This window comes from Acipenser ruthenus, chromosome 20 (genome assembly GCF_902713425.1).
Source record: "Acipenser ruthenus chromosome 20, fAciRut3.2 maternal haplotype, whole genome shotgun sequence".
Classification (NCBI taxonomy): domain Eukaryota; kingdom Metazoa; phylum Chordata; class Actinopteri; order Acipenseriformes; family Acipenseridae; genus Acipenser; species Acipenser ruthenus.
In genome coordinates, this window is record NC_081208.1 from 1558117 (window position 1) to 1585080 (window position 26964).

At 38.5% G+C, this 26964-nt stretch overlaps 2 protein-coding genes across 2 annotated transcripts in view; one reads left to right on the top strand and one right to left on the bottom strand.

The window, feature by feature from the left end:
- The window catches only part of LOC117962360 (protein kinase C zeta type), a 92463-nt gene extending 76381 nt beyond the window's left edge, over positions 1-16082 (top strand). Inside the window, 2 exon segments of the mRNA XM_058993057.1 lie at positions 8677-8792; positions 13394-16082. Coding sequence (XP_058849040.1) covers positions 8677-8792; positions 13394-13481 — 204 coding nt within the window. The 3' untranslated portion in view covers positions 13482-16082.
- Positions 16083-17444: 1362 nt separating this feature from the next.
- On the bottom strand, positions 17445-25531 carry LOC131698816 (uncharacterized). Its single transcript, XM_058993058.1, has 4 exons — positions 25077-25531; positions 23839-23983; positions 22217-22905; positions 17445-17890 (listed from the first exon to the last, which is right to left on the bottom strand). Exons 1-4 carry the CDS (start codon positions 25244-25246, stop codon positions 17818-17820), a joined length of 1077 nt encoding a protein of 358 aa, XP_058849041.1. The 5' UTR covers positions 25247-25531; the 3' UTR covers positions 17445-17817.
- Between the last annotated feature and the right edge of the window lie 1433 nt (positions 25532-26964).

Consider the following 26964-nt stretch of genomic DNA (forward strand, 5'->3'; position numbering starts at 1 on the left):
CCTGGGAAGAGTGGTGCATGGAATGAGGTATTCTTGACAATCACTACACTGATGAAGCAGATATGTTTTTCATTTACAACAGAGTTCCAGTATACAGTGTGTGTCCACTGTCAGTGTTTACTTTAATAGTTTTAAAAGATGACTCAAAGAGAGTTTGTGGTTACTTGGTTTTAATTTATATAAAACGTTGAACCAAGAAGTATCATGCAAGCACGTCATTGTATATAAAACTCAAAAACAGAGAACAGATTCATTAGGTTTTTTTTTTTTTTTTTTTTTAAAGGTTCCAATAAAACTCTTTGGGGATATAGAGATGATACACTATGAATGTTAATGGAGTTCTGTAGTTCTACATATGTTTTTTTTTTTATGGCCATAACCACAGCACGGCCAATGTTAAAGTGAAACAAGGGTCAGGGAGTTGTTGCATTGAAAACAATATATACGGTTTAAATTGGAGGTTAATTATCTTTTTTTTTTTTTTTTAAATCAAATGATAAAGTTAATACGCTGGGTGTCTCTTCTAGAAGACATGTCATCTCATGCATTTTGTACATCTCAAAGCTAAGCTATTATTGCACAATGTATTATTATGAAATCACAAAAATGGATATTGTAATGTACTCGGGTACCACAAAAAAAAAAAAAATTGTGCTTTGAATTGCACCTTGTGTTCAATGCACACAGAGGTTTTAACAAATCCTGAACAGAGATCAAACATGGGATTTATAAGAGAGAATTCAGCTCCTTTTAAGCGTTGCTTGAAGGAAAGGGTTAATCTCATCCGTAGCTTGGACGCGACTGCAATGCTTTCTCAAGCTAAATGAGTTGTGTGGGCAGCCGTTTGTGAAATAAGCCCCCAAATAGCTCCCTTGTACTTGTCACATACAGACCAGCACAGCTTGCCCTTTTAACCTGAATTGTTTAGGCTGTTGTGTAATTGGTACAGCGATACATGTAGATTTTAAAACATGATTAAAAAGGAAGCATCGGCAGTAAATGTTTATGGTTTGTATTAAACTAAAAAGCTGGTCTTCAGCAAAGGTTTTCGGTCTGAAGTGAGAATATATTTGCCCAGTGCTGAGATTGTCAGACTTGTCCGGGCTCCACGGTTACCATGAAGAGAGGGGAAATGACAGCGGAGTGTTTGGATGTGAATTAGGCATTTGCTTTCCTGTGTGCTGGCAGGGTAGATGGAGTCCTGTGGAAATGAGCGCAACAGCAGAGGAGGAACAGCTTCGAGTGGTGCAGCTGGATCAGGTGATTACACACTGCAGCAGCAACCTCGCAATTAGAGGCGTTAGACTGTGCACTGCCATCCAAGTAAAACTTTTATAATGAAGCTTGGATACTTATCAAGGGTGTGCAAAAACCAATAGGAATGAATGAATTAAAAAAATAAACATGGTCTCTGAAGAGTTTTGACACTTGTCTCGTCCTGGTGGCCGAATATTGTTCTTGGTCATTTTTTTTTTTTTTTAATTTCTGATTTTTGTTGAATACTGTCTGCCAGCTTGGTTTCCCTGTATGTCCTTCATCTAGGGCACAGAATCGAATCTGAAGCCTGCAGGCATCCACAATGTGACTGTAAGGAAAGCTCTAACGTGTGTTCTAAGTCAGACCTCTTAAGGTGATGGATAGATACCTGGCAGTGATAGATATCTCCTGGCGATCCATGGAGTGCTGGCGGCTCAGCTGGCAGTAAACTTTCCCCAGTCAGCAGACCAAAGGTTCTAGTCATACATATTCCTAAATTCTTAGCAAAGCTCACGTACCATCTTCAAATACTCCCAGCCTGCTTCAACCCTCAGTGCCACACCAGACACTGGTCCCGTCTGTCCTACATGTTATTACAGATACCGTGACTCTTGTGGTTGAAAAGTTAGTGTCCTGAAAAGAAGGCTTTGTAGCTGCATGAAATACCCTTGTACCATCGAAGAAGCAAGTCTATGGGTTAATGCAGCAGAGACAAAGCTGGCTAATTTGCGCTGTTTTCTATTGGGCGTTGCAGCGATCTGCTGCTGAGAAATCAAAGCAATATTTTCCAAAAGATAGCAGCTCATTTAAACTGATAGAGGACGGTGTTTAAATACCCAGCAAAACAAATGCAATTTACAGGGATTTCACTGCAAGAGACTTATCAATGTCTTTTTTTTTTTTTTTTTTTTTTTTTTTTTTTAATGTAGGCTGACTTGTCACCCCGCTCCTGAAATTTGTCATTGTGAACTCATGTTCTGTTTCTTTGTGTTGGGCCTTCAGCCATCCTGATACCGTAGTGGCTCTGCTCCGTGGGGAGCCTGGACGTGCTTGCCAGTGGAAACACGGAGTCTCTCCCCTTGGCCCGTGGCGCACTGGGAGATGTCAGCAGGCTGAGTGCAATGCCTGCAGGACTCCTGCCATAAATAATAAAGAAAATGGTCTTTAATGAAAGCCAGTCTGACTAGCGCGAGACAGAGACGCAGGGTTTCGGGCCTCTTTCTCTCAGCAGAAGTCAGCGCTGTCTACACACTTTTTACAGTACTTTTAACCCTTTAAGGCACCCCTGTTGGAACTGCTTATACAAGCGTCTTACAAGAAATTCTCTTTTAAAGTAATTGCAATGTTCTGGCAGCAGAAATCTCAGTAGGATTAAAGGTAAATGATATCACCTTAAAAGGATTATATATATATATATATAATATGAAGAAGGACCTCCACCTTCTTCAGATATTATGGATATGTATATATCTCCTTGACGAGACTGAGTCAGTAATCCTGGAAAGAGTTAAAGACCTGTGTACGACAATTGTTAATTGAAGCTGTCTCGGAGCGTTGGCTGCATTATTGAGCAGTCCCTGCACCTGTGTCAGACGGGGGGGATAGTTAACACGCAGGGATGAGAAACTGTGAACAGGAAGCCAGCTCGGTGAGCCTGCACTAATGTCATCATCTTCATGCCTCCCTGCTTCATAGACACAACTCCAGGCTGTGATTGTGTTCCAACCCATTGCACCACCTGTGGCACCGCGCAGACAGCACGGTCGGGGTAAAATAAAAAAAGGCCGGGGGTAGGCAAACCATAATTATTCTCTTGATCTGGTGACGTGAGTAATTTTAATATTGAGGCGAGGTGAATGGATTTGTTTCCGTGCATCTTGCAGGTCTCACTTGCAGACATACTGCGTGATGCCAGTTGCTTGTGCCTGGTGGAGGCTGTGTCATCAAATAGCTTTAGTCCGATGCAGACGCTTTAGTCTGATGCTTAACTCTGTGTCACTTTAAAACTGATGCATAGGTACTGTACTGTACATAATATTCGCCAATACAATATATACATATAAGTTTGGCCTCAATGTAAAATACAATTATATGCAATATCTAGGAACTAATTAGACAGCAATATTACATTGCACCTAGGCTGAGGAAGAACTAAGAAAAAATGCAGACCTTTCTCACATTTTAATTTTGATATCATTTCAAATTGAGTGCCCCTAAAAAACAGCAAGATTGCAGTGTCCTTCTTGGAGACCAGTTTGAAAAAGATGAGATACAATTACTGTAGGTTTCGATAGCTTGATAGGTTGCGAAGCCCAATTTTTAAACCCAAAAAGAAAAATGACATCCGTCTAGCTGTGTGGAGGGGAGGGGAATATAAAAGGTTTCGATATAATAAAATAAACTGGATTACAAAACAATTTTCCAGTTCCCTAGTTTCTCCATTTGGAGACTGATGGCTGGAGAAAAGAACAAATGTACCCTGTGATTGGAAGCGGATTGAAAAGGTATTGCTCATTAAGGGATGACAGCAGACCACCGAGGCTGACAAGCCAGGGAAATTTAGCCTCTGACCTGCGATGTCTGCTCCGCCAGGCTCCTACCTCATCACACAGGAAGGGGCTCCCGGGATCATTAACTCAGAGCAGCACCATCATTCCGGGACAAGCGGCAGGGTGATCCATTGACAGATTTAGGCTAACCTTTCTTAAGACACCCTCGTAATGGGAATCCCTGCAAGAACGGCTGAGCAGACACAGACACACGACAGGCTCCGCACGTGAAGCACGGCTTTGAATTCAAGTCTCTTCTCTGATTACTTCATTTCCTTCTGCCGGGGAGGATTTGAATCTGAAACGTGGCAACATGACTTTGCAAGGCTGTAGGTTGTCTCGAGGTGATGGAGAGATGTGTTAGCTGATGGTAAAGCATTCTATTGCAGCTTGAATTAAACTGCCTGAGCTTCATACCCTAATTTTTAAATGTAGACAGCAAACTGTATACAAAACTTTTAGCTAGGCTTCACTGGCAATGACTGTAAATACATTTTATATAGCAGGCAATCATTTATATTTGTCATATCCTGGTGAAATATAAAAAACTTAACTGCAAAGTCTTGGGAACTGATTTACAGATACTCTTTAGCTGGCATGTTTACTTCGAAACACATTTACAGTGCAGAATTGCATAGTTTATTATTATTATTATAATTATTATTATTATTATTATTATTCATTTCTTAGCAGACGCCCTTACCCAGGACGACTTACAATTGTTACAAGATATCACATTATTTTTTACATACAATTACCCATTTATACAGTTGGGTTTTTACTAGAGCAATCTAGGTAAAGTACCTTGCTCAAGTGTACAGCAGCAGTGTCCCCTACCTGGGATTGAACCCACGACCCTCCGCTCAAGAGTCCAGAGCCCTAACCACTACTCCACACTGCTGTATATGTGTTCAATTGAAAGTTAAATGCTTTCGTTGGCATACACTTTACTGTGGCTCACTCAAACAAACATGTACTTTATAAAGATAAAGATAAAAAAAAAAAAACCAGACAATAAAGAAATGTCTCCGAGTCTTACAGATCAAATGCTCTTCTTGATTTATAACAACTGTGCAATGCAAACTCACGCAGTGTCAAAGGGCTTGTGTGTGATCTTTTTAAAATCAAACCCCACGTGTCGACTTTGAAAACAAATTCTTTTTTTGTTCATTTTAAGAGTTGTTTTAAAGTGCCTCTCCTTGCTCCAGGGTGCGATCCGGGGACGTTAGGGCTCTTGCTATTACCCCACCTCCTCCAGTTACTGCACAGAATAGGAGACCTGCAGGCACTGCACCGCAGTGTCAGAGTGCACAAAAAGAGGAGCTCCTTTGGTATCGCTCCAGCTGTAGAAGCGAACAGGAAATGCACTCCGCACTGTGTGTGTGTGTTTTAAAGGAAATGCACTCTGCTCCATCTTTGCTTGCGCAGCTCTTAAGTGCATTTGAGTGTTCAGTACTGAGACACTAAAGCATCAGAAAGGGTTGTGCAGAAAATTCAGTTTCACTATCCTTTTAAAATTCTTTCCAGTTGGCCACTGGCAATACCGTGAATGTATCAGTGTGCATAATTTGGTTTTGGACTTGAATCGGTAGAAAAGGGGTTAATGTTCCCTGTGTTTCAAGTTTGCTGTTCTTGAAGTGCATTTCCGTGTAGCCTACACCACAGCAGGGATCAGTAGAGTCTTGATAAAGCCCTTTTATCGCAGGATTTCACAATAAGATCCACAATGAAGAGAACTGTTCTTTCACGGCCGTCCATTCAAACCCACATTTCAAACTCTTGCATCTGTTCTGGAGGAGGTAGTGGACGGTGCTTTTATTAAAAAGCTGATGGTCAAGGAAACGTACTGGGGTAACACTTCCCACACAAAGCAACCTGCTTTTTGATCAGTTAACCCATTAAGTACCAATTTTTTTATTTTTTTTTGGAAAAAAAATTAATAAAAATCAGAACACAAGCTGTAATTTTTGATACATTCTAAATCAATATTTCATCACGAAAATAATCTCAATCCTTCATTTTGGCTACAAACTGCTGCGTCCTAATTTTGAGGACGGTCAAATCAGACCAGTGAAATTTCAGTCCCGCTTCTTGTTGGCTATTCTTTCATACTTTCCTCTACAGCTTTTGATCCTGTTTCTCAAGCATCTCTATTTCCTGTCTTTTTAATATCATTTTGTTTTAAATGTATTTGCCTTCAGTTCCCCAAATGTATTGATTTAGCAAATAGGTTATTTCATACAGGAACTCATGAGTAAATCCACAGCTGGGGACTGCTTAGCTTAGCATTCAGTTTCTGGCCTGGAAAAATATTCCAATTCTTTTCTCAGTAATGCCCATTTCCCACTTTTTTCCTTGGGGTAAAATGATTCTATTCGGATAACAAGACAGCATTCGTATTCCTATTTTATTTTTCTGTTTTAATCCTCTGGATACAAGACTCTATATAAAGCGCTTGAAGACAATGCCTTATGAAAAGCGTTACATAAATGCAAGATGTTGTTTGTCAAAGTTTTTTTGCCTGCCTGTTGAAATCTATTGAAAGAAATCAATAACAGACGGGGGTGTTTTCTAGGGGAGGATCAAGGCCTGTCTGTGAAACAGTGTGGGGAATTGATTCAGTAACAGAGGAGTTTCTTCAGTCGTATGTGCTTTTAGTTTGGTATAAACACAGCCTTCCTGGGTTTTTACAAATCAAGGACTTTGAAAGGTGTTGTATAGAAACGACATTGCATTGTATTTTGCCCATCTTAAGCTGTGCTTCCATGCCAGACGCCCAACATATCTATCGTGAATGTGATCAGATGTCCAGTGAGCGCGTGATGAATTGGAACTTGAATCTGTCATGCACCTTCCGCAGTGCCGGTTGCGTGATGCCATCTTTAACCTGTTGTTTTTGCAATGTTTTAGTGGACGGATGTTACTGCTGTGTTGTAATTGGTGTCGTGGTTGCTTTAGCCTGCGCTATCCTGTTATTTTGGCATCTGAGGCACAGGTGTATTGGAAAGTTGCGTCAGGATTCTGTTGTCTCTGTTGTCAATCCTCTGCTAAATCTACTTAGAAGTGATGTGACTGATCACAGCAGGAGTAAGTCTTGCCTGAGTCTGTTTTGTTCACTATTAAGAATTGCACTTGCAGATGTGGAGGAGAAAAAATTTAATTTGACGGGGGCCTTATTGTTCAGACTTGCGGTTCCTGATCTTTTCAGTATTCTACCTCACTGAGGTGGAGTTCAGAAACCCAGGATTCTACTGTAAGAAACCTCGACCTTCAGATTTAGAAACAATACTAAAGGGTGATTCGCTTTTGGAAACCTGGAAGAGCAGAGGTGGAGGGGTCTCTGCAGAAAGCACATGCTTGGGTTGAGATCTTCAGAAGTCATGAGTGTAAATCATATGCTTTTTTTGCGTTGTGTGTTTTTATAGGAAGTAGTAATCGTGTGAAAACCTTTGACTGTGACTAATATCACTCTGCGAGTTGGCATATAATATTATCCCCTTATCTGAGGGTCAATGGAGAACCGAAACTCCTAGATGCATTAACCACAACCATATTTTAAACTTTCTCACAGTGGTAATAAATGTAGCGTGTTGGGAAATACTGTACAAGGGATAAACCGCACTGGAAAAGCAAGGGCCTCAAACGGCCACAGTCCGAAAAAACAATCTGGGAGGTCATAAAGAAAAAGAACCTGTCTAAAGATCCAATTCCGGGGGGGTACTGTTCCGAACCGGAATATATGGGTATTTCCTTCTTACTGTCCAATTGTGTGCAAGGGACAAAACTGGGAGAACTTGCTTCGTACCAGTTCAATGCAAGATTTCACAAGTTGGGGAAACTTGAATGTAAAACTCATGGGGAAAAATAACTCGACAAAGCAGGCCAAGCTAACCGAACGAATATGATTAATATAATTCCCATATCCGTCACTATTTGATTAGTTTTCTTTTTGCAAAGAAATCATTTCATTAAATGGACAAACTCACAGTGCCTCGTGTAGTGCAATAATCCCACATCAAACTTGAAATATTCAAACAGGATTGTAGTCTCACTAAGCAAAAAAAAAAAAAGAGATTAGCTTGTGATTAATATATTCGGATACATAAACTATTTGAAATAAACCATCTCTAAATTTGAAATGATCATGTTTTGCTTTTTTGTTTGTGGTGCTGCTGTTGTGTAAAAATCCTAAGGATTTTCTTGTCCTCGCAAAAAAAAAGACCCCATGTGAATTGTTTTGTGAAGTTCCAACTGAATCCTTAAGTAATTAGGAATCTGTTGCATCTCTCTCTCGTGCTCTCTCTCTCTCTCGCGCGCTCTCTCTCTAAATTGGTTGTTGTTTTGCTTCAGTGAGAGTGTTCCACTTGATCCACTTACTAGCAACATTTCCCGCAATACCACTTCGTGCATCTTGTTTCCCCCCCTGCCTGTGACGCAAGCAGGAGACTGTTATTAAATTACTACCTGTTTTTAAGAACACAAGGTTTTCTTGTGCTGTTTTTTTGTTTTGTTTTGTTTACTTGCTTGGGGACGGGGGGGACGGACTTGTGTAATCTTTTCAAATTGAGCACAAGTGAAAGAAAAGGACATGTAGCATGAATAGCATACATATTTGCTTTCAAAACAAGGATTGTACATTTGTTTTAAGGGTTTCTATAAATCTTCTTTTTTAAAAGGCACTCCAGCATAATAGAAATGGCGTGCTGTTCAATAGCTTTGGTACATGTTTACCATTCACCAAAGCCAGTCCATACTGAAACTGCATGCATAGGGGCTTGACGTTACTTGTAGTTTTATGTAACCCTTGAGTCACTGCGTGTGTAATTGTATGAATGGATATCGAAACCCTTTTTTTTTCTTCTCTTCACAGTTGGAGAAGAAGCAGGTGACTCCCCCATTCAAACCGCAGAGTACAGATGACTATGGTTTAGATAATTTCGATACTCAGTTTACCAACGAACCGGTGCAGCTAACCCCAGATGATGAGTAAGTGTACTTTTTAAAAAATGAATCATCTTTTGGTGAATTTAGACGGTTCAGGCAGGTATCACTGTAGACGTATATATTTTTTTGTTTCACCCAAGGCATTAACAATGCAGATTGCTCACACCACTCAGTATCCTAATACATCCAGTTTAATTTCACAGACCTGTTTTCGATCAGTGCATACCACAAAGGACTATAAAACACTGTAAACTGCTTTAATTCTATCGGATAATTTACAATGATTGTCTTGACTGTATTCACATTTTACAAAAGTTATACATAGAAAAAGATAACTTCACCTTAAGCCGTTTTGGATGTGATACCCTCAACCACACTAAAAATGACACTATTTTTCCTGGAGTAATAAAAACGATAACTGTAGCTAAGCAAGTTCCTAAAAGAACCTTTATGCCTTTAGGAACTTGGGAATTGGCAGGCTTGCACACTGCTAAATAACACACTGCTCTCTGCATGTATATTCTCATGGCAGAGAAAACAAAAACTGACAAAACAATAAAAAGCAGCAAGATTACGGGGCTCAGCTGCAAGAAATTTAAACACAGCTGTTTTAGCAATGAACGCATATTTTATATAGTATGAAACATTAAAGTTGTAAAACCAGAGCCCTCAAAATCCCTCCACTGCAAATCCAGGACCTCAATTATAAAATTCCTACAAGAAAAGCAGAAAGCCTACATTATTAGTTTAAGATGTATGGCAGTTGTAGATTTCAGCTGGATCCCTAAGGCGGCATTTTATATGCCACTCTGGTATTGCTGAGAAGCCAACAGGGAATGCTTTAAAAGGTATTGCACACTAATTGCAAAATCTGTCATTGCCTTAACCATTGGTTTATATTTTATGCTTTGTATTTTGTGATCATAGTACCCCTTTGCACACACACAAACACACACACACACAATAGCAACTTTGCAAGACCTTTATTGTGTATTGTAGGGTAATGTGCAATAGCGAGAAAGGAGGTTTAACCCACTAGTGAGGAAGACATTCATAAAACCCACTTCTGCCTGTGGCTCTTCACGTCCGAATGTCTTCCTCCCTTATTCAGGTGTTCCACTACAGGCTACTTGAGCAGCTCCTAACATGTCAGCCTTTGCAAAACAGCTCAATAACTCAGCAACAAATAAACTCAAGGTGCATTGCAAAGTTCCATTAGTTCCATAACAAAGAAGAGACCCTGTGCACTAGCATTACATCCATCATTGAGAAACATCGTCCTGTAGGAGATTGGATTTCTAGAAGCGTGCCTACAGTATGTTAAGGTGCATTTAGTTTATAAAAGGGTTACAGCAGCTAGTAGCCCACTGGAAGGAATGATGGAGGCATCAATGAATAACTTCTGCAAAGCTCTGTCCAAGTTCTGTTCATTAACACAAAAACAGAGGCTGCCTTGCATGTCACTCTATTGCATGGGTAACATACCTAGTTAAGTCACATACATAACATGGTAGTCAACCCTGTGAGTATCTATGTTCTTTTAAAGAAAATAAAACACTTTCTGATAACCCTGTTCACTGGTTGGAAACATGCAGTTCAGTCCGTGGAGCCTGAATAACAGGTAATTTGAACAGTGCTGCAGAATATCAGTCTTACCAAGCCTTTGTGTCTCTGTGTGGCGCTGGCCATTCAGGTGTTTTAAACTTTATTATGTCTGGTCGGCTGCTTGAACTTTTACACCCTGTGCGTACTTAGTTTTCAAATCTGAAAGCAATCGCATTTCTTTCAGGTTGATACGTTTTGAATGAATTGGCAGGTCTTTTGTAGAAAGCTGGGGAGTGTGGTCACATTGCACTGACATTGCTGGTATACAATAACAGCTCATCCTTTTCTTGCAGAAAGTTCATATTAATATGTAATGTTTACACTTGTTTTTGAATAATCTAAAATAATTGCATATTGAGATTAGCTACATTTAATGGATTCAGGTCAGTTTCATGGCTATAAAAAAACAAAAAGGGACTCCAATCCAATCTCACTTCTCGTAGGTTTTGAAAAGCCTTGCATATTGGAGTAATTTTGCTTTAAATCAGTTTTCATGCTTTGTTGCTAAATACAAACATACTCTCAATGCAAACCGCTGGGCGTTTCTGGCATTATGATAGTTTGTGATTTAATACACGAACATACCACAGCATACATTTCCAAAAAAAAAAAAAAAAAAAAGACTTGGCTTTTGGTCTATAAAGGCTTGGCTACAAACCTGGCATCACCCATTTCAGATTTACTGTTCGTTATGGTAAGCAGGACATCAAGTAGTAGGAAATGTATTTAAAACAACATCTGACTTAAAGGCAAAGTGAATATATACATATATTAGGTTGTGCAAATGCACAATAGAAAATAAGGTCAGAAAAGCATAATTTGAAAAGACATTAAAACTTGCATCGTCATTATTTAAAAAAAAAAAAAAAATTGAAATTTGAAATTCCTTAGAGATTAAGAGGTGTATCTAAACTAAAGATGTTATTTGTTATTCAAATATCCAGATTCTACAATAAAGATGTTGGATTCAAAGGGTTTTGTATGAACAGTATGCTAATTATTAGTTAATGCTAATTACAGTGATTCCCCTAGAGAGTATAACATGAAAGACTGTTCTGAGCAATATAATACTGAATACCATTCATAGTAAAGTCCTTTTTTTTTTTTTTTTTTTTTTCAATCTCTTGAATTGTAGGTACAATTTCTTTTTTTTTATTCTTAACTTAATCTAAAAATACATTGCTTCTTATAACGATAATCGTAGACATATACAAGATCCGCACACTGAACACTATGAAATGTGGCAGGGGGAAAAATGCACTAGTTTATGCAAAAATAGAGAGCAATCTATTTTATACAAAAGTGCACTTTCTCACTCCTGCACTGTTTGGCTAGCACCTTTGACCTGTACTTTTTGTATAAAATAAATGACTCCATAATTTTGCCAAACGTTGCAAATTATTTTTGCTGCCACATCTCAGTGTTCAGTGTGTGGACCTAGTGTACAGCCTGTGTGATCTGCGCACCTGCACTACACTACCCGCTGGACGCTACCGTCTAAGGCTCAGTAAATTGCTACGTGAGATTCTTATATTCTGTTGATAGAAATTCATTCTTGGCTTCAATCGGGGATTTGATGTTGGCAGCACAAGACTTTGCAGCATGTCAAAAAGCACTCTTTTCATGAAAGCTTTTTTCACTTTTGAAGAATGAAGGAGACATAGAGAAGCAAATGCCTTTTGTTTGACTGGCTATTGAAGAAAGCAAACCATTGCTTGTTAGGGTCGGGCCACACACACGCACACACACACACACACACAAAGTCCCTGTGCCCTAGCCCAATAGCTAGGAAAAAGGGAGGACATTTCTTAATGTCACAGACACATGACTTCATCAGTTTCCAACTGTGCTTGTTAATATCAAGGTGTAGGAAACAATTTTGCTGTTCTCCTTCGGGGGGAGTGGTGGGTGTTGCGCTGCTCCCATTGCGTAAACCTTTTGGCAGCAGTCACAGAGACGCGACGTGATCCGCAATTGCTTTTAAATGGTCCCTGTATTTGATGCTGACGTTAAGTTATATTTACATGCAGCAACTGAAAAATACAGTAGCAAATCCGATAACTCAAGTTCCTGTATGCCTTGAATTTCTTCTGGTGGAGAAAAACATAAAAACTACGAATAATAATGTAAGAGCAATTTATCTTTTAAAGTCGCACACTTTATTTGGCTTAATAGCAGGTATGTAGTTGCATACGTTTAAGTGAAATTAAAATAGGTTTGAGTTGGCATGGTGGCACTTGTCACACCGAGCAGCCAGAACATCCCAGCAGGTGTCTATCTCCCGCATTGTTCCACATGAGACACTCCCCTCCAATTATCATGTGTGGGTGAGGACTGAAGGGGGTGTGGGCTCTTCTGGCATCAGCTGTATTGAGGTCAGTCACTGACGGGTCTAAGCTAACAGACTCCTCTCCCAGATTCTCCCAGCTGGAGTTTCTGGAAGAATTCATATTTTTCAAGTTTCTTGGAGATGGTCCTGTATTTAGTTGCAGCGCCCCCTACGGCATGGAATAGTCTGGACCAGAGTATCTGGGATATGATCGTGCATCAGATAAATAACCCAAATGTATCGGCTGAATGTAGAATAATGACCAACGTTTATTTGAATGAGTAGGTTCCGAGAATTATCGAATGTTTCTGTTCTCAGATCGAATGTATGATGTCTTTTTTAGAGTGTTGCTGTTGTTTTTAATGATGTTAAATTACTGCTGTCTGTTTCTGGTCCTCTTGCCAGGACACTTGTAAATGAAGCCTCCGTCTCAATGGGTTTTTATCTGGGCAATACCACGCAGAAACTAACAGCAGCTATAAGTGCAAATCAGAAATGACCATGCAGATTGATTCTCTCTCTTTCTCGTTGTCTAACCTTTGCCTAAAATTATTCATATATATACGTACCAGCACAGGAAATGCAAGTCGCTTTTGTTCAGATTGTTTTCTAAATGTATTTTTGGCATGTCAAGTGTCATGTAAAAGACACACCCACATTTTCAATTCAAATGTCTTAATCTCTTTTTTCTTTCTCCCCCCCCCCCCAGCGATGTTATTAAAAGAATAGACCAGTCTGAGTTTGAAGGATTCGAATACATTAATCCCATGCTGCTGTCGTCCGAGGAAACGACATGAAACAGGAGCCACTTTGTTTAACCTGCAGATCGCAAACCTGAATGACCTCCGTGACCAGAATCATTAAAAAACTTTATGGAGGTGGATCATTCTCTGGAACTACTTGCATGCAAGGATGAGGAACTGGTGCAAGACTTTCAAGAAGAACACTAGAACTGCTGCAGAAATAAATAAATACATTTATAAAAAAAAATATATATATATATATATATATATATATATATATATATATATATATATAAAGCAAGGTCAGTCAGTGGTAGTCTTCCTCTAACCACTATGTTTCCGTTTTAACTGTTTTTGGGTGTCGACGCTACCTGGCTTTAACTGATGAAGAAAGCCTGCTCATTTCGTGCCTGCTTCCATGAAGGATCCTAGAATACTAATTTCATCCCTGGGAGAATATGACAGTTCTGCGCAACGGAACTTGAATTTATGTGCGTTTTTTTTTTTTTTTTTTAAATGACATTGGATGATCTCGTCGAGGATGACTGACCTTCGAACTATACAAGAATGTACTATAAATGAAGGAAAAACAATATACTGTATTAAAAGTGTAAGTAGCGACTCCCGAAATTCTATAATGCCTTTTGTTGACGCAAGTTGGCATGTTATTTATAACCACTTTGCTGGCAATTCCTGTACTTCAGCAACAAACAAAGGAGTTGCATTTAACTACCAATCTGTGTTTTAGGATAAAGTTTAAGAAGTGCCTAACATGACTCAATGTCTCACAATATTCTTGACTGCACTTAAATTAGTTTGAATTAGTTAAGGTTTGACTTGTGTGGTACAGCTGAATAGGGCTGGCTTACAAATTTGAAGGGCCACATTCATACCTGCAACCCTCCCAATTCTCTTCCATTTACACTCCACTGTCTCTAGTCCTTCCAAAAACCCTGAATGGAAACATGACACGGCTTCTTAAAGAAAGATTGCAATGAAAACTGGATACTGACACTCTTTAGTCATATGAGCTAAAGATTTTATTTTTCAAATACCTGTTTTCAAACAGAAACCTAAGGTACTAAAAAAAAAAAGAAAACAAACTTGTAATTATATTGCAAAAAAAGAACAAATCTAATGATATACGGCTGTTTAAATTGTACATACTTCAATATACTATTATTATTATTATTATTATTATTATTATTATTATTATTATTATTATTAATCCTGAAATGCATTATGTTTGATTAAATGCACAACTCCTTTGTTTAAATGATGTATCGTCAGACTGAAGCACTTCTTTGTTTTTATTTTTTTATGTAATGCTCAGTACAGAAATCTCAGGCACTTTGTCTAAATTAGTGATATGGCAGTGAATCATTATTGATTAATAAAAAGGGGGAAATCAATTTGGACTATAATGAATGGGGGAAAAACACTGCTATTTTTGCTGATGTTGATGATCAACCCAAGTCTATTACAACTGATTACTGAACTCTTCATTAAAGCGTAGCTGGGGTTTTAGTTTTTTTGTTTAACAATACACACACACATTATATATATATATATATATATATATATATATATATATATATAATTATACTCTTCTGTAAAAATCCTGGCAGTGAACTTTAACCCACTTTGATCTCTCGGATTGGAGCGACAGTATCTCTTCTGTGTTTTTCTTCAAGGTTTTACATTTTTACCCAGAATAAAATTCTGTATGTTTAAGTAACACATTCACTAAAAGGACAAGGGTCTGGAAGATGGGGATTCTTCGGTCACAAATTTCTCATTTCATTTTTTAGAAATTTGAAAACTGTTTGTGTTACCCTGTACCCTAAGAAGTTACCCTGCCGTAACTTTGAAAACAAAAACATATATGCGTTATAAAATAGATACACGGACAGAAAACATGGTACAATTGTGCACACAGTGACTGAAGGGGATATTTGCAGAAATGAACTTGCCACGTGTTTTCCCTTTTAGCCAATTCTAATTTTTTTTTTTTTGTAGCAAGTTTTAATGTGGGTGTCATTGTTAAACAACTTCTGTCTTTTAATATGTTGTTAAGCATTATGAATTATAAGATGTGATCAATATTAAAAGATGCTGTCAATACACATGGGGGGGGAAATGGGACACAGGCAAAAATTCCCATTTTAAAGACCCTTGTCCTTTACCCCTGCACAACACGAAACAAGCCAAGACTTCTTTTCTTATTTCCGCCCCTTCCTCCCCTCTCCGGGAATAGGCTTCAGTTATTAGGAGCAGTTTAGTGCCCTTGATATCTGTGTATGCAGGTTCTTGTGTTCCACTGGCCAGGATTCCCAAACTTTTTATTTGAGGCTTCCTGTTGCTCTTGACAGTGCAGAGACCAGCAGACAAAGAAATTAAGGCAGTTTCCAAAAAATGAAAACACGTGTTTGTGATGCTGCAGTATGAAAGCTCAATCACATGGCAGCGTTTTGAAGTGTAGGATTCTAACTGGGATTCAAAACCAAATAATCAAAATCAACCACACCTATTAAGAGGTCGTTTTCAAAATAATTGGTTTAATTGAACATTGTTGGATTGTGCTTTGGTACAAACTGAATGCCCTTCCTTCTTTTATTCCAGAATAAATTAGAGACAGTGGCTCCTTGGATGAGAGATTAAAAAAAAAATCTAAAAAAGGCATCAAATTCTTTTTATTAGTTAATAACTATTGCCAAATATTTCTGCAGTTGCAAGCTTTCTCTGCATTTTGCTAATTGTGGCCAAAGCAAATTATGTTCTATCTACGTGCTATAGAGGGACACTTTTATATTTAGAAGTATTAATTTTATAAATTATATGATATAATTAAATATGTGACGAAAAAAACAAAATCTTAAAAAGAAGATTTGAGATTGGGTCTGGTTCTGGTGTACTGTGGTCTTAATGAACCTTCTAGATACCTTGACGATTGTAAAACAGTAAACATGTTTAATGTAGTTATTTTGTATATTATGTTGGTTGGATTATGGATGTGAGTTGTACCTATTGTTTGCCTATTCTCAAAATTTAAGCAAATTTAAACTGGAGGCCTCCGGCCACTTTCTATTGTGCAGAGAAATGGCAAAACTAATACATAATATTCTTGCACATCGAAATTAAAGACTTTGACGAACAAATACATAAAAACGAAGGTCGTGCTGTCATTGAATAACTGCAGTGTCATTTAATCATATCGTGATAAGACATCCTGCTATAGCTTCTTGGGCTTTCTGGAGCAGTCGCTTGGCTCCCTGTCAAGCTGTGCTCTTAGAAGAAAACCTGAAATCAAATTATTAACAAATATAGCAATGTACAGCTATGGCCAACAGTTTAGCATCACCTGCAATTTTAGGACTGAGACAAAAAAAACAAACTAAAACATAATTTTATATCTTATTTAACATCATGTAATCAAAGAAACTGCCACATGATATCGTGAAAGTCTACCAGACCGGAAGCCATAATAATAAATAACTTTAAGTATATGGGAAAACTACAAAGCGCTGTGTAATTCAATATGATAACGCAACATTATTCAGCAGGTTTCATTAGACTTTATGAAGCAAAATGAGTTCATTCAATAGGGTGATGCAAAACTTTTGGCCAGAGCTATATTATAGCTTCACACTTCTACTAGCCATCTGAAAAGAAGAAACTCTGGATTAAAATAATCCAGCAATGCCTCTTAAAAGGATGATAACGGGTTTTATTAGAACAGATGGGTTTTAAAAAAAAAAAAAAAAAAAAAAAAACTTGATTGGTTTGAAATTTAATTGAAGTGTTACCTGTTAATTTTGTACAGCAATTTTAAATAAAGTGATTCATGTTATCCGCATCAGAACTGAGGTTTGCAAAACAACCATATTTAACATTCAGGCAACGTCAAGGTTTGTATCGCAAATTGCTGCCTTATATGTGCAACGACCTGTTTGCCTATTTATTCAGTCTGACACGACACTTAAAACCGATTATGTACAACAAGCACGCTTCATTAGATCTGTTCTGTAGATGTATTTATTTAGATTTATGTACACAAGCATTGGTAATGTAAGTACAATACATAAGTGCTGCTATAATCTGATCACCATGTGCAGAATCTCAAAGGAATACTATTGCATGTACAGAAGAAAAAAAACATTCCAGGTGTCTAAGTTAAACGATGATCTAATTTAATGACTTTACAGGAACTTTATAGAAAACCATTCATAATACGCCTGCCTCTTCATGGCACAGCACAGTTTAAGGTGTTCAAGTTTGGAAACACGTACATCAAGCTGCACGCAATGCAAACGGACAACGCTACCTAAACAGAGACAGATCCCACAGGAGGACAATGATTTAAAACGGATCAGATGTTGTTCTAGCGAGTTTACCATTCAATGTCTTCATTCATTTCGGACAGGCACTTGGCAAGGTGGCAGTCAGTTTCCAGCTGGGTAAATCTATAAAAAAAAAAATGGAAAAGCCAGAACAATGTTGAGATCATTTTAGGACTGTTACAGCTCTAGGGTAAAAAAAACGGAATTCTACATGTACAGCGATGGCCAAAAGTTTTGCATCACCTATAATTTTAGGATTAAGACATCAAAAAAAATGTTAATTCTCTCTCTCTCTCTATAATATATATATTTTTTTAATTTAACATCACGTAATCAATGATAAAATCACAAAAGTCTGCCAGAAGCCATAATACTAGTACAGTATGTCATGTTAGATTTCGAAATGTCACATTTTTTAAATGTCAGTTTTTCGTTAAGTATATAGAAAACTACACACCGGCATGTAATTCAATATGTTAAAGTAACATTACTCAGCAGGTTTCATTTGACTTTATGAAGCAAAATTAGTTAATTCTGTCGGGCGATGCAAAACCTTTGGCCAGAGCTGTACATGAGCAGACCCTTTTATGTCTTTCCGATTAGCTATGTACTGTAACAGGACTAGACTTGAAATTTACAGTCTTTGCATTTTGTTTAAAAGGTTATTATACATGGAAGCAAGCACCTTTTCATCTGAATGGTTAACTGTTGCCTTTTAATGTAGCACCCCACAGTCTCAGAGGTGCAAAATACACCATGAGATAAAAACAACAAGTAAATCACCTGGCTACCTGGTTCTGTCTTTGTGAAAGACAACTCACAGCAAGCGCAATCAAACTTGAGACGCCTACAGTAGATCCCACAACTGGTCCTTGCAGCCAACACCTCTAAAGACTATCGCATTGACGACTTAGCAAGGCCACCATTCATCTCGGCTCGCAGAGCACTGTTTGAGTGGAAATGGGTGTTGAAGGTTTCTATGATTTGGTTCACTCTCACCCTGTTTGTTGCTTGTCACAACATGATGCACATGTCCGAGGCTTGATCTGTCATGACCGGTTTGCGCCTGGAGTTATACTTTCCCTATCTGTTTCTGCAAGCGTCACTAATCAGTGCAGCCCCTTGTGAAGTCACAGGGATCCTCCTGCTTTCCTGTGATTGTTGCTGAATAGTTGCACATATTTTAGGTCTAGTGTATCTCAGGTTCCATGACCACATCTATTTGCATATATTGGACACTACAGGATTTTTTTTTATTTTAAATTTGTATTCATTTTTTTTTAATTTCACTTCACTTTTATGGCGTACGTCTGTACTAATTGCTTCCAGGAGCCCTGCTGAGATTTCTCCCAGTCTTCCAGCCAGAGGGCAAAACCTGGGCAGGGGGCCCACATTGAGAGAAGCTAAAAGGTAATCTACTGTAGAACTAGAACGCATTTTTAATAATAAACTTTCCAAGAACCTTTTACACCCAGACTGCTGAATGATTTTTTTATTTTATTTTTTTACAGTCATGCCCCTTTTTTTTTTTAACTCCCCTTTCAGACAAAGGCGCTCTTTGTCCGCATCTGTTAATGCTAGAAAGTGGCTCCTTATCCGCCAGCCAAAATACACAGCATAGACTGGAACCCTGACTTACTGCTTAGGTCTGCTCAAACCCAGAGTGAGGGTTGGGAATTTTACAATGTCACTCTTGTTCGGGCCACAAATGTTGCTTTTTGTAGTGTCGTGTCGTCCCTCTGGTACTGCAGTTTTATCAAACCAAGGAGAACAGGATTTCAGGAAGGATTTTCCTGCACTGCAAATCACAGAAGTGTCCCCACCCCCCGCACCGTACAAGCTTTCGATAAATACAACTAAGCTGCATCAGAAATTACAAGTCCATAAGGAGTATGCTGTCCAAACCAGCATGAATCAAAAACTTCTCTTCCTGAGGATGCTATGGAGGAGAAGGCTTCGTTTTTTTAACGCAAACTAAACTCCTAATGCTACAGAACTGCCAAAAAATGCTTGCACAGTGGTAAATGCTTCATGAAAATAGCCTGTAATGTATACACTACTGTATCCCCCTTTTATATCTGACATGAGATGGACCATTAGGGCTTTAAAAAAAAGTGCCATTATGTCAATTTATACTTTAAATTATTCAATTTATTATAATATAGTTTGGGTTTTTTGCAGAGTATTTTCCAGACTTTTGGTCAACATGGTGGTGTGGTCCAGAGGTTAAAGAAAAGGGCATGTAACCAGGATGTCCCCGGTTCAAATCCCGGCTCAGTCACTGACTCATTGTGTGACCCTGAGCAAGTCACTTAACCTCCTTGTGCTCTGTCTTTTGGGTGAGACGTTGTTGTAAGTGACTCTGCAGCGGATGCATAGTTCACACACCCTAGTCTCTGTAAATCGCCTTGGATGACGGTGTCTGCTAAATAAACAAATAATAATGTGCTGTATTGAGCACTATACAACCCATTACAACAAAAATAAGAAATAAATACACAATTACATGCTCAGGCCACTGGGTGGCACTGCAGTTTAGAGCACAAATCACTCTCTAAACTGACCACTTCTAGGCTGCAACCAACAAAATGCTTTCATAGGTCGATATTAATGTGGTAGTACAGTCCACATTAACATGCAACTTTGCATGCAATAACTTTGAATGGCTCTCTCAACTGTCCACAAAGCCGACTTAAAGAAAAAAGCCTTCAAGAGTGTAGAAGGACCGGCTCATAGAATTTACAACATCATAGCTTAGCCATGTCATTACTGTAAAGGTAAATAGGAGCTGTAATATATATATATATATATATATATATATATATATATATATATATATATATATATATATATAAAAAATCTTTCTCTTAGCTTTATTTGTGACATTTTGAAAATGATACAGGCAAAAATCTAATTTAACTGTCTGGATAAGAGGGGTAAAATGTAATAATGTCTTTGTGTTAAAAGGCCAGAAGTGCGGAGGCAGCGTGTTGGGAATGGAAAGTCAATAGGGCTTAGAGATTCAACGTTTCAAATCTGGTTTCGTTTTTTTTTTTTTTTTGCAGCAGCAGCAGCAGCAGGCAGAACTAATCACGCTAATTTGCATTTACAATGCCATCATCAGTCAACCCCGGGGAATGATTTCTGATCAAATCAAGTGAATTCAGTGCTTTTAAAATGAATTTAAAAAAAAAAACTACAAAAAATGATAATGATGTATTTTAGCACACTGCACAGCAGTACTGCCGCGTCCCATAATTACCAGTCAGTCTGATATCATTATGCACAGATCCCTTAAGCAGCTTCTAGTATCAACTTTAATGCAATTGTCTTGGTGGCAGAAATATGGCAGGAATGAAACGTTGCAGGAATGCAGAGTTAGAACCCCACCCACATGCCCATGGAACACACACAAATGGACCTCTTATGTACACGGTGCGCCGCTATTTCTGGTTTTTGGGTTTGCAAAGAAGCAAAAGGTTCTGTATGGGCAGTCAGTATGCTGTGGGTCCTCATGTTGTTTTTTTTCTGTTTGTACTCAATAGCCCCTTATGAACTACTGCTCCAGATTGATCAAAACCTAGCTTCAGCACAAAACACACACTGCCTTCAATATGTAATGAAAGTCTCACACCCATGTCAAGGTGGAGGATTTCAGCAGAAGAACTGAAGCCGTATGTATCAAACAAGTGCTAGGGAGCCCTACCCCTGCCCCTTCCATTTACAATAGAGACTTTCCCTAAGCTTCCCCAACGATCATTTATTTTTTTAAAAGCTGCGTGCGCTGCTTGTTTCAAGACAGGCCTCAACTCCCCAAAGATAAAGGATAAGTTCCCTTAAAAAAAAAAAATGCAAACTCATCAGTTTCTATATATTTCTCTCCTTAACGCCTCAACCTTTCTATCATATTTGCAGGCCTGAAGAAACTGATTTTACAAAGCTTGCCAAAAACTGCAATATCCTGGACTGGGAATTAACTTGGCTGTGCACGGAGTTATCACAATGCAACATTCTGAATTCCACGAACTAAGTGTTCTGTGCCCTCGAATCAGACTCATCCATACCCTTAGCACAAGGATGTTTGCTTGCGATTCCAAACAAATTACTGCCTTCCTTCTAGTTCTCTTCGGAGATGCTAATCGAAGCAGTACAATATGCCTCGGCAAGCATCAAAAGCTACGGGGAGCCTGAGTTTCTGAGCCAATGGATAAACATGTAGCCTAATGATTCGGCATTAAATAATGTACCACAGTCCAGTTATTGCACAGCCGGTAGTGCACACAGTACCACATTCCACTTTGTGTGTCACAGGGGATCAGTCTGTGATATTTTTGTATTTTTATTTATTTTTTGTTTAGTAGTTAAAGCATTTCATACATTTTAATTATTTCTTAAAAATATCTCATGAGAGCAAAACAGATAAAGCAGTGCAGGCACTGTGTTGCTTACCCTGCAGGAAACTGTTGTAGACACATGGGGCAGCTCTCAATGGATAACCTTCCATCTGATTTCCCATCCACTCTTTCATGATTAGCAGCATTACCATGCTTACGTGGAGTTTCAACAGAATGATCTGCCCTCATCGGGGATTCATCTGAGCTTGAGTCTTCTATTGTAATACAGCTGTCAACATCTCCCACCTCCAACACAGGCAGCTGCTTTTTGATCGCATCTTCTGATTTTTTTACACTTTGGGCTTCTTCTGATGAGCGAAACCCTGCTGCGAGATTCTCAGCAGGTCTTTGAGGACCAGCCACTCTGGAACTGGGAGTTCTGTCAGTCGATGTGCTTTCTGATCTTCCTCCCGTCGGCCCCGATGATCGAGAAGGTTTACGTTGATGATGATGATGATGATATTCTGTTTCGTTTCCGTGATCGGTTCTGTAGGTCTCATTACTCCTCAACCTAGCTGTCTCTCCCGTGGCTTCACCTTTGGAAGTCGATGAATCTTCAGGCTGGTTGGGTTCGCTCAGGCCATGTTTTGCAAGCTCCACAGGAACCTCTCCTTTAATCGCAGTCTTCAGCTCAGTGCCTAGGTCAGGGTAAATTGCTGGCTCACACACTGATGGGAATGGAGTCCATGCTTTGCAGCCTCCAATGCAATCATCCAGCTTGGGATATTCTTGCTTTAACCAAGCCTGTTTCAGAACGACATATAATATATAAAAAAAAAACAATTTTGTGATGTAGCAGGATTCATCATTCCCCGCCATTTACCCCTGTCTGTTGACACACCTAAATTGCATTCAGAGACGTTTTACAAAAAAATAAAAAATAAACAGAATATTTGTACTGTTCAAAATTAAGAAAATGGTAAAAACTTATCAAAACTAAATCAATTAGATCTCCATTTAATCAAAATTAAAATTGTCCCACGTTTGCCGAGTTTCTATTAGGGTCTTGCATTTCTATTAGGGTCAGTACAGTATAAATATTTTAACAAACAAGACCTGACTATTAATAAGTGCTCCAGTCATGGGACACTGGGAAAGAATGTTCGTTATACCAATAACTGGTGAATTTCCACACCTTGTTAATCCAAGCTTTACTGCATGTTATATTTATTGTGACTATTAATGTGTGCTACTGACTGCCTGAAGACACATTTATCAATAAATCTCTATCAATTGCATAATAAATGTAAAGGACAGGGCATGTTACTTACTAACAAATACACAGTCCACTGGCCCTTCTAGGTCTATGGCATTGTAAAAGAAAAATAAATAAATACGTTTTCACTTGCAGTTGCAACAGTAATTATTTCATCATACTGAGGGATTTTAGCCAACGGCATGCGCTCCTGTCGCTGCGGGAGGGTTACATCAGATTGTGTCTTGCTGTGTCCCAAAATAAATAACTGAGCAAATACCAGTTTGCATCATCCACCTGTCGGAATGATGGGTTCATCCAGAGTGCATGTCCCAGAACTGCCACTGGTGTGGTTATCCATGCATGCAGCGGCATGGCAATCCACACAAGCAGCACGCCACGCTACAGAACATGTGGGTGGACGTTATTGTCGTTGGCATTTGTAAATAAAAATAATTTTTTAAAAACCGTCATTGCCACACCTTGGGTGCAAAAGCAGGTAAATCTGGTACTGGTTCCCATGTACTCTGCTTCAGGTCTGGATAGACAGACTTCAACGTGGAAGCCCACAGATTCTCAGTCAGGTCAGTTTTATCCCACCATGCACCAGCATCACAGCTGAATGTGCTGAAAAGAATTAAAAAAAAAGGTTAAATCGATGAATTCTAAATGTCCTGTAAACCCTTTTTCATTCATAGCGTTTATGATTAGGGCAGCAGTGTGGAGTAGTGGTTAGGGCTCTGCACTCTTGACCGGAGGGTCGTGGGTTCAATCCCAGGTGGGGGACACTGCTGCTGTACCCTTGAGCAAGGTACTTTACCTAGATTGCTCCAGTAAAAACCCAACTGTATAAATGGGTAATTGTATGTAAAAAATAATGTAATTGTATGTAAAAAATAATGTGATATCTTGTAACAATTGTAAGTCGCCCTGGATATGGGCGTCTGCTAAGAAATAAATAATAAATAATAATAATAATGATTATCTTAGCTATCCAGGGGTGGCCAACGTTAGTCCTTTCAGTCCTGGTCTTTGTTCCAACCCTGTTCTAAACTGTTAAGTTAATGATCTCATTTTACCTGTTAAACCTGGAGTGGAATTGCCCTCCAGGACTGTGATCGGGCGCTCCTGATTATAAGCTACACTACAACTGGCAACATCCCTGAAATATTCTGGTAGTGCAACACTGACAGGGCTGTATAGTTACTTGCATAAAAACCCACAAAGCTTCATTAAATTGTAGATAAGCGGAAGGGCTGAAAATAACTGGTGGTCTAGTTTAGCAGGGGTTTTTTTTTTTAGGGTTTACACGCTATCGTGTTTAGCAATATGTTTTGTCGCCTTAAAAGCGATCAACACTGAGAAAGAAATGTCAAAATGCATTAATCTTTTCACACAGCAGTCCCGTTCTGTAGCTGACATGAACCAGAATATACCACGCTGTTGCCGGGGCCCTAGGTTGCAAAACCAAATCGACATGATGCAAACCTATGGAGGTCAATTTATGACAAAAAATATATACATTTCAATTTTTATTTTTTTTTGGCATAAAATATCCTCACTAGCAATCGGTGTTTCACAATTAGGACAGTAATAATGTTGTACATGATGCGTCTAGGAACATATTGACCGAGATATATATATATATATATATATATATATATATATATATATATATATATAGACACACACACACACACACACACACAGTAGTACTCACCTTTCTGTCTTCTCTTCTAGGAATGTGACTTTACGTGTTGTTTCATAAAGGTCAGTTTTGCTTCCTTCTTTGCTGTTTTTAAATAGGTCTGCGCTCTCTCCATGCACAACACTTTTCTTTCTCTTTAGTTTTAGTTTAGGGTGCTTTTCTTGAGACATGACTCGATCCATAACCAGTTCAACTTTCCAATTTTTAAACGGTATAACTTTTATTCCCCGTGTTACTGTCCGAGTAGCCCTCCCACATCACAAACCAGAAAGTATTTTGCGTCCTGCAAATCCGTCCACATAAACTTGTGCATAAAAGATAAATATCAATGATAACTGAAACGATAACGTAGACACTGTACAGTGTCAAAAATGTGTTTTATTTTTATTGCGTTGCGTTTTTGTTTTTGTTTTGTGCCTTTGCTACGGCTGTGTGTGCGTTTTGTTTTTGGCGCGGCAAACAGCTGACGAACCGGAACTAGTTCATTAATTGATTGGCAGGTTGCTTTATTTAATTTGAGAAGGTGCATTACTGTTGCTCCGGTTTAGATTTGTGACAACAGAATGGTTTATTTTAAAACGTTTATTTAGTTGTAGGTTTGTTTTTTGTCTTGTCCCCAATTTCTAGTTGTGTTTAAATGTATGTGTAGTGTGGTGGATAACGTATCAAATTTGATATTATTATTATTTATTTTAATTATTATTATTTGCAAAATATTACAATCATCACAAAGTTGCCAAAATATTATGCAGGAAAAAAAAAAAGTCAAATAATTTTTGTTTTACTTATAATTCATAGCCTAAAAAGAAATCTATTGTGAGGAAAGGGTTTGAGAGGGGGGGAGATTGAAATCTGAGGTTACTGTCAGATTTGGATTAAAATTTTGGTTCATTTACAGGTCAAGAAACTTGACTTCTAAAGTAAAACAGGACCAGAAATAATTGCCCAGGTGCGATATGGAATTCTCAACAGGAATTTGGCACTCGCCTCCCACATTCCCAGACATAGTACATTCTCAGACAGGTTTAACGGTAGTTGACTGTATAAGATTTTCACTCCCATTTTCATGGGGTCAGCGAAGTGTGTGTCTGTATGTGCACGCATTTGGAAAGGGGTGGGGGAGGGATTTAAAAAAAAAAAATTGAACCACCGTTTCTGTTTTCTTTCAAATACCGCCTGTACAAATAAAAAGTAAAAAATAAACAAAAGTGTTTCTACTGAAATGAACTCTACAGGAAATTTGGAAAATCGACTCTATGATGTTTTACATATTTTTCAATATTCTCCAGGAAAGCACAAAAAAAAAAAAACACCAAGACAGAACACACTAATTGCTTCCCCTCGGCACTGGCCAAAGCAAGTTTGCTGAACCTTCACATTTTCACCATAACCAAACACGACTTTCCATTGCAAATCATAGTGGCCTTAGAGACTCCAAAATTCCCAACGCAGGTGCAGCCAGCAAATGAATAACTTTTCTTCATTTTCTATAGCAGTCAGTATATGAGAAAATAATATTTCCACACTGGCTATTTTTCTGGGGAAACATGGTATCCATGGTGAGTAAGTGCCTGCGATTTTTTTTTTTTTTTTTTTAGTGTCAAGGCTTGAACAAGCTCCACTTCTTGGAAATAGACCTATTTTTAGACACAAACAAAATAATATAATGCAAGTGACATGCAAGTCTTTTCATAAACAAGAGGACCTGGGAACCATACTTACCTGCCTCTTCCGGATGCTCTGGAAATGATTTATAGAGCCTCAATAATCTGGTTCCTATCTATAGAATATGTGAAAAAAAAAAAATGGCCAGGGGAAAAATCATTGGCAACAGAAACCCTCCACGTTGGCATGCATGCAGTATTTGTAAATTACAGACTAAATACATTGCTTTTATCAT

Excerpts from the sequence above, each read along its gene's own strand:
- LOC131698816 (XM_058993058.1), bottom strand. The coding sequence starts at position 25,246 with ATGGATCGAGTCATGTCTCAAGAAAAGCACCCTAAACTAAAACTAAAG. Across the intron at positions 23,984-25,076 it reads CTAGAAGAGAAGACAGAAAG|CACATTCAGCTGTGATGCTG; the intron begins GTGAGTACTACT and ends AATTCTTTTCAG. Across the intron at positions 17,891-22,216 it reads CTACAACAGTTTCCTGCAGG|ATTTACCCAGCTGGAAACTG; the intron begins GTAAGCAACACA and ends TTTTTTTTATAG.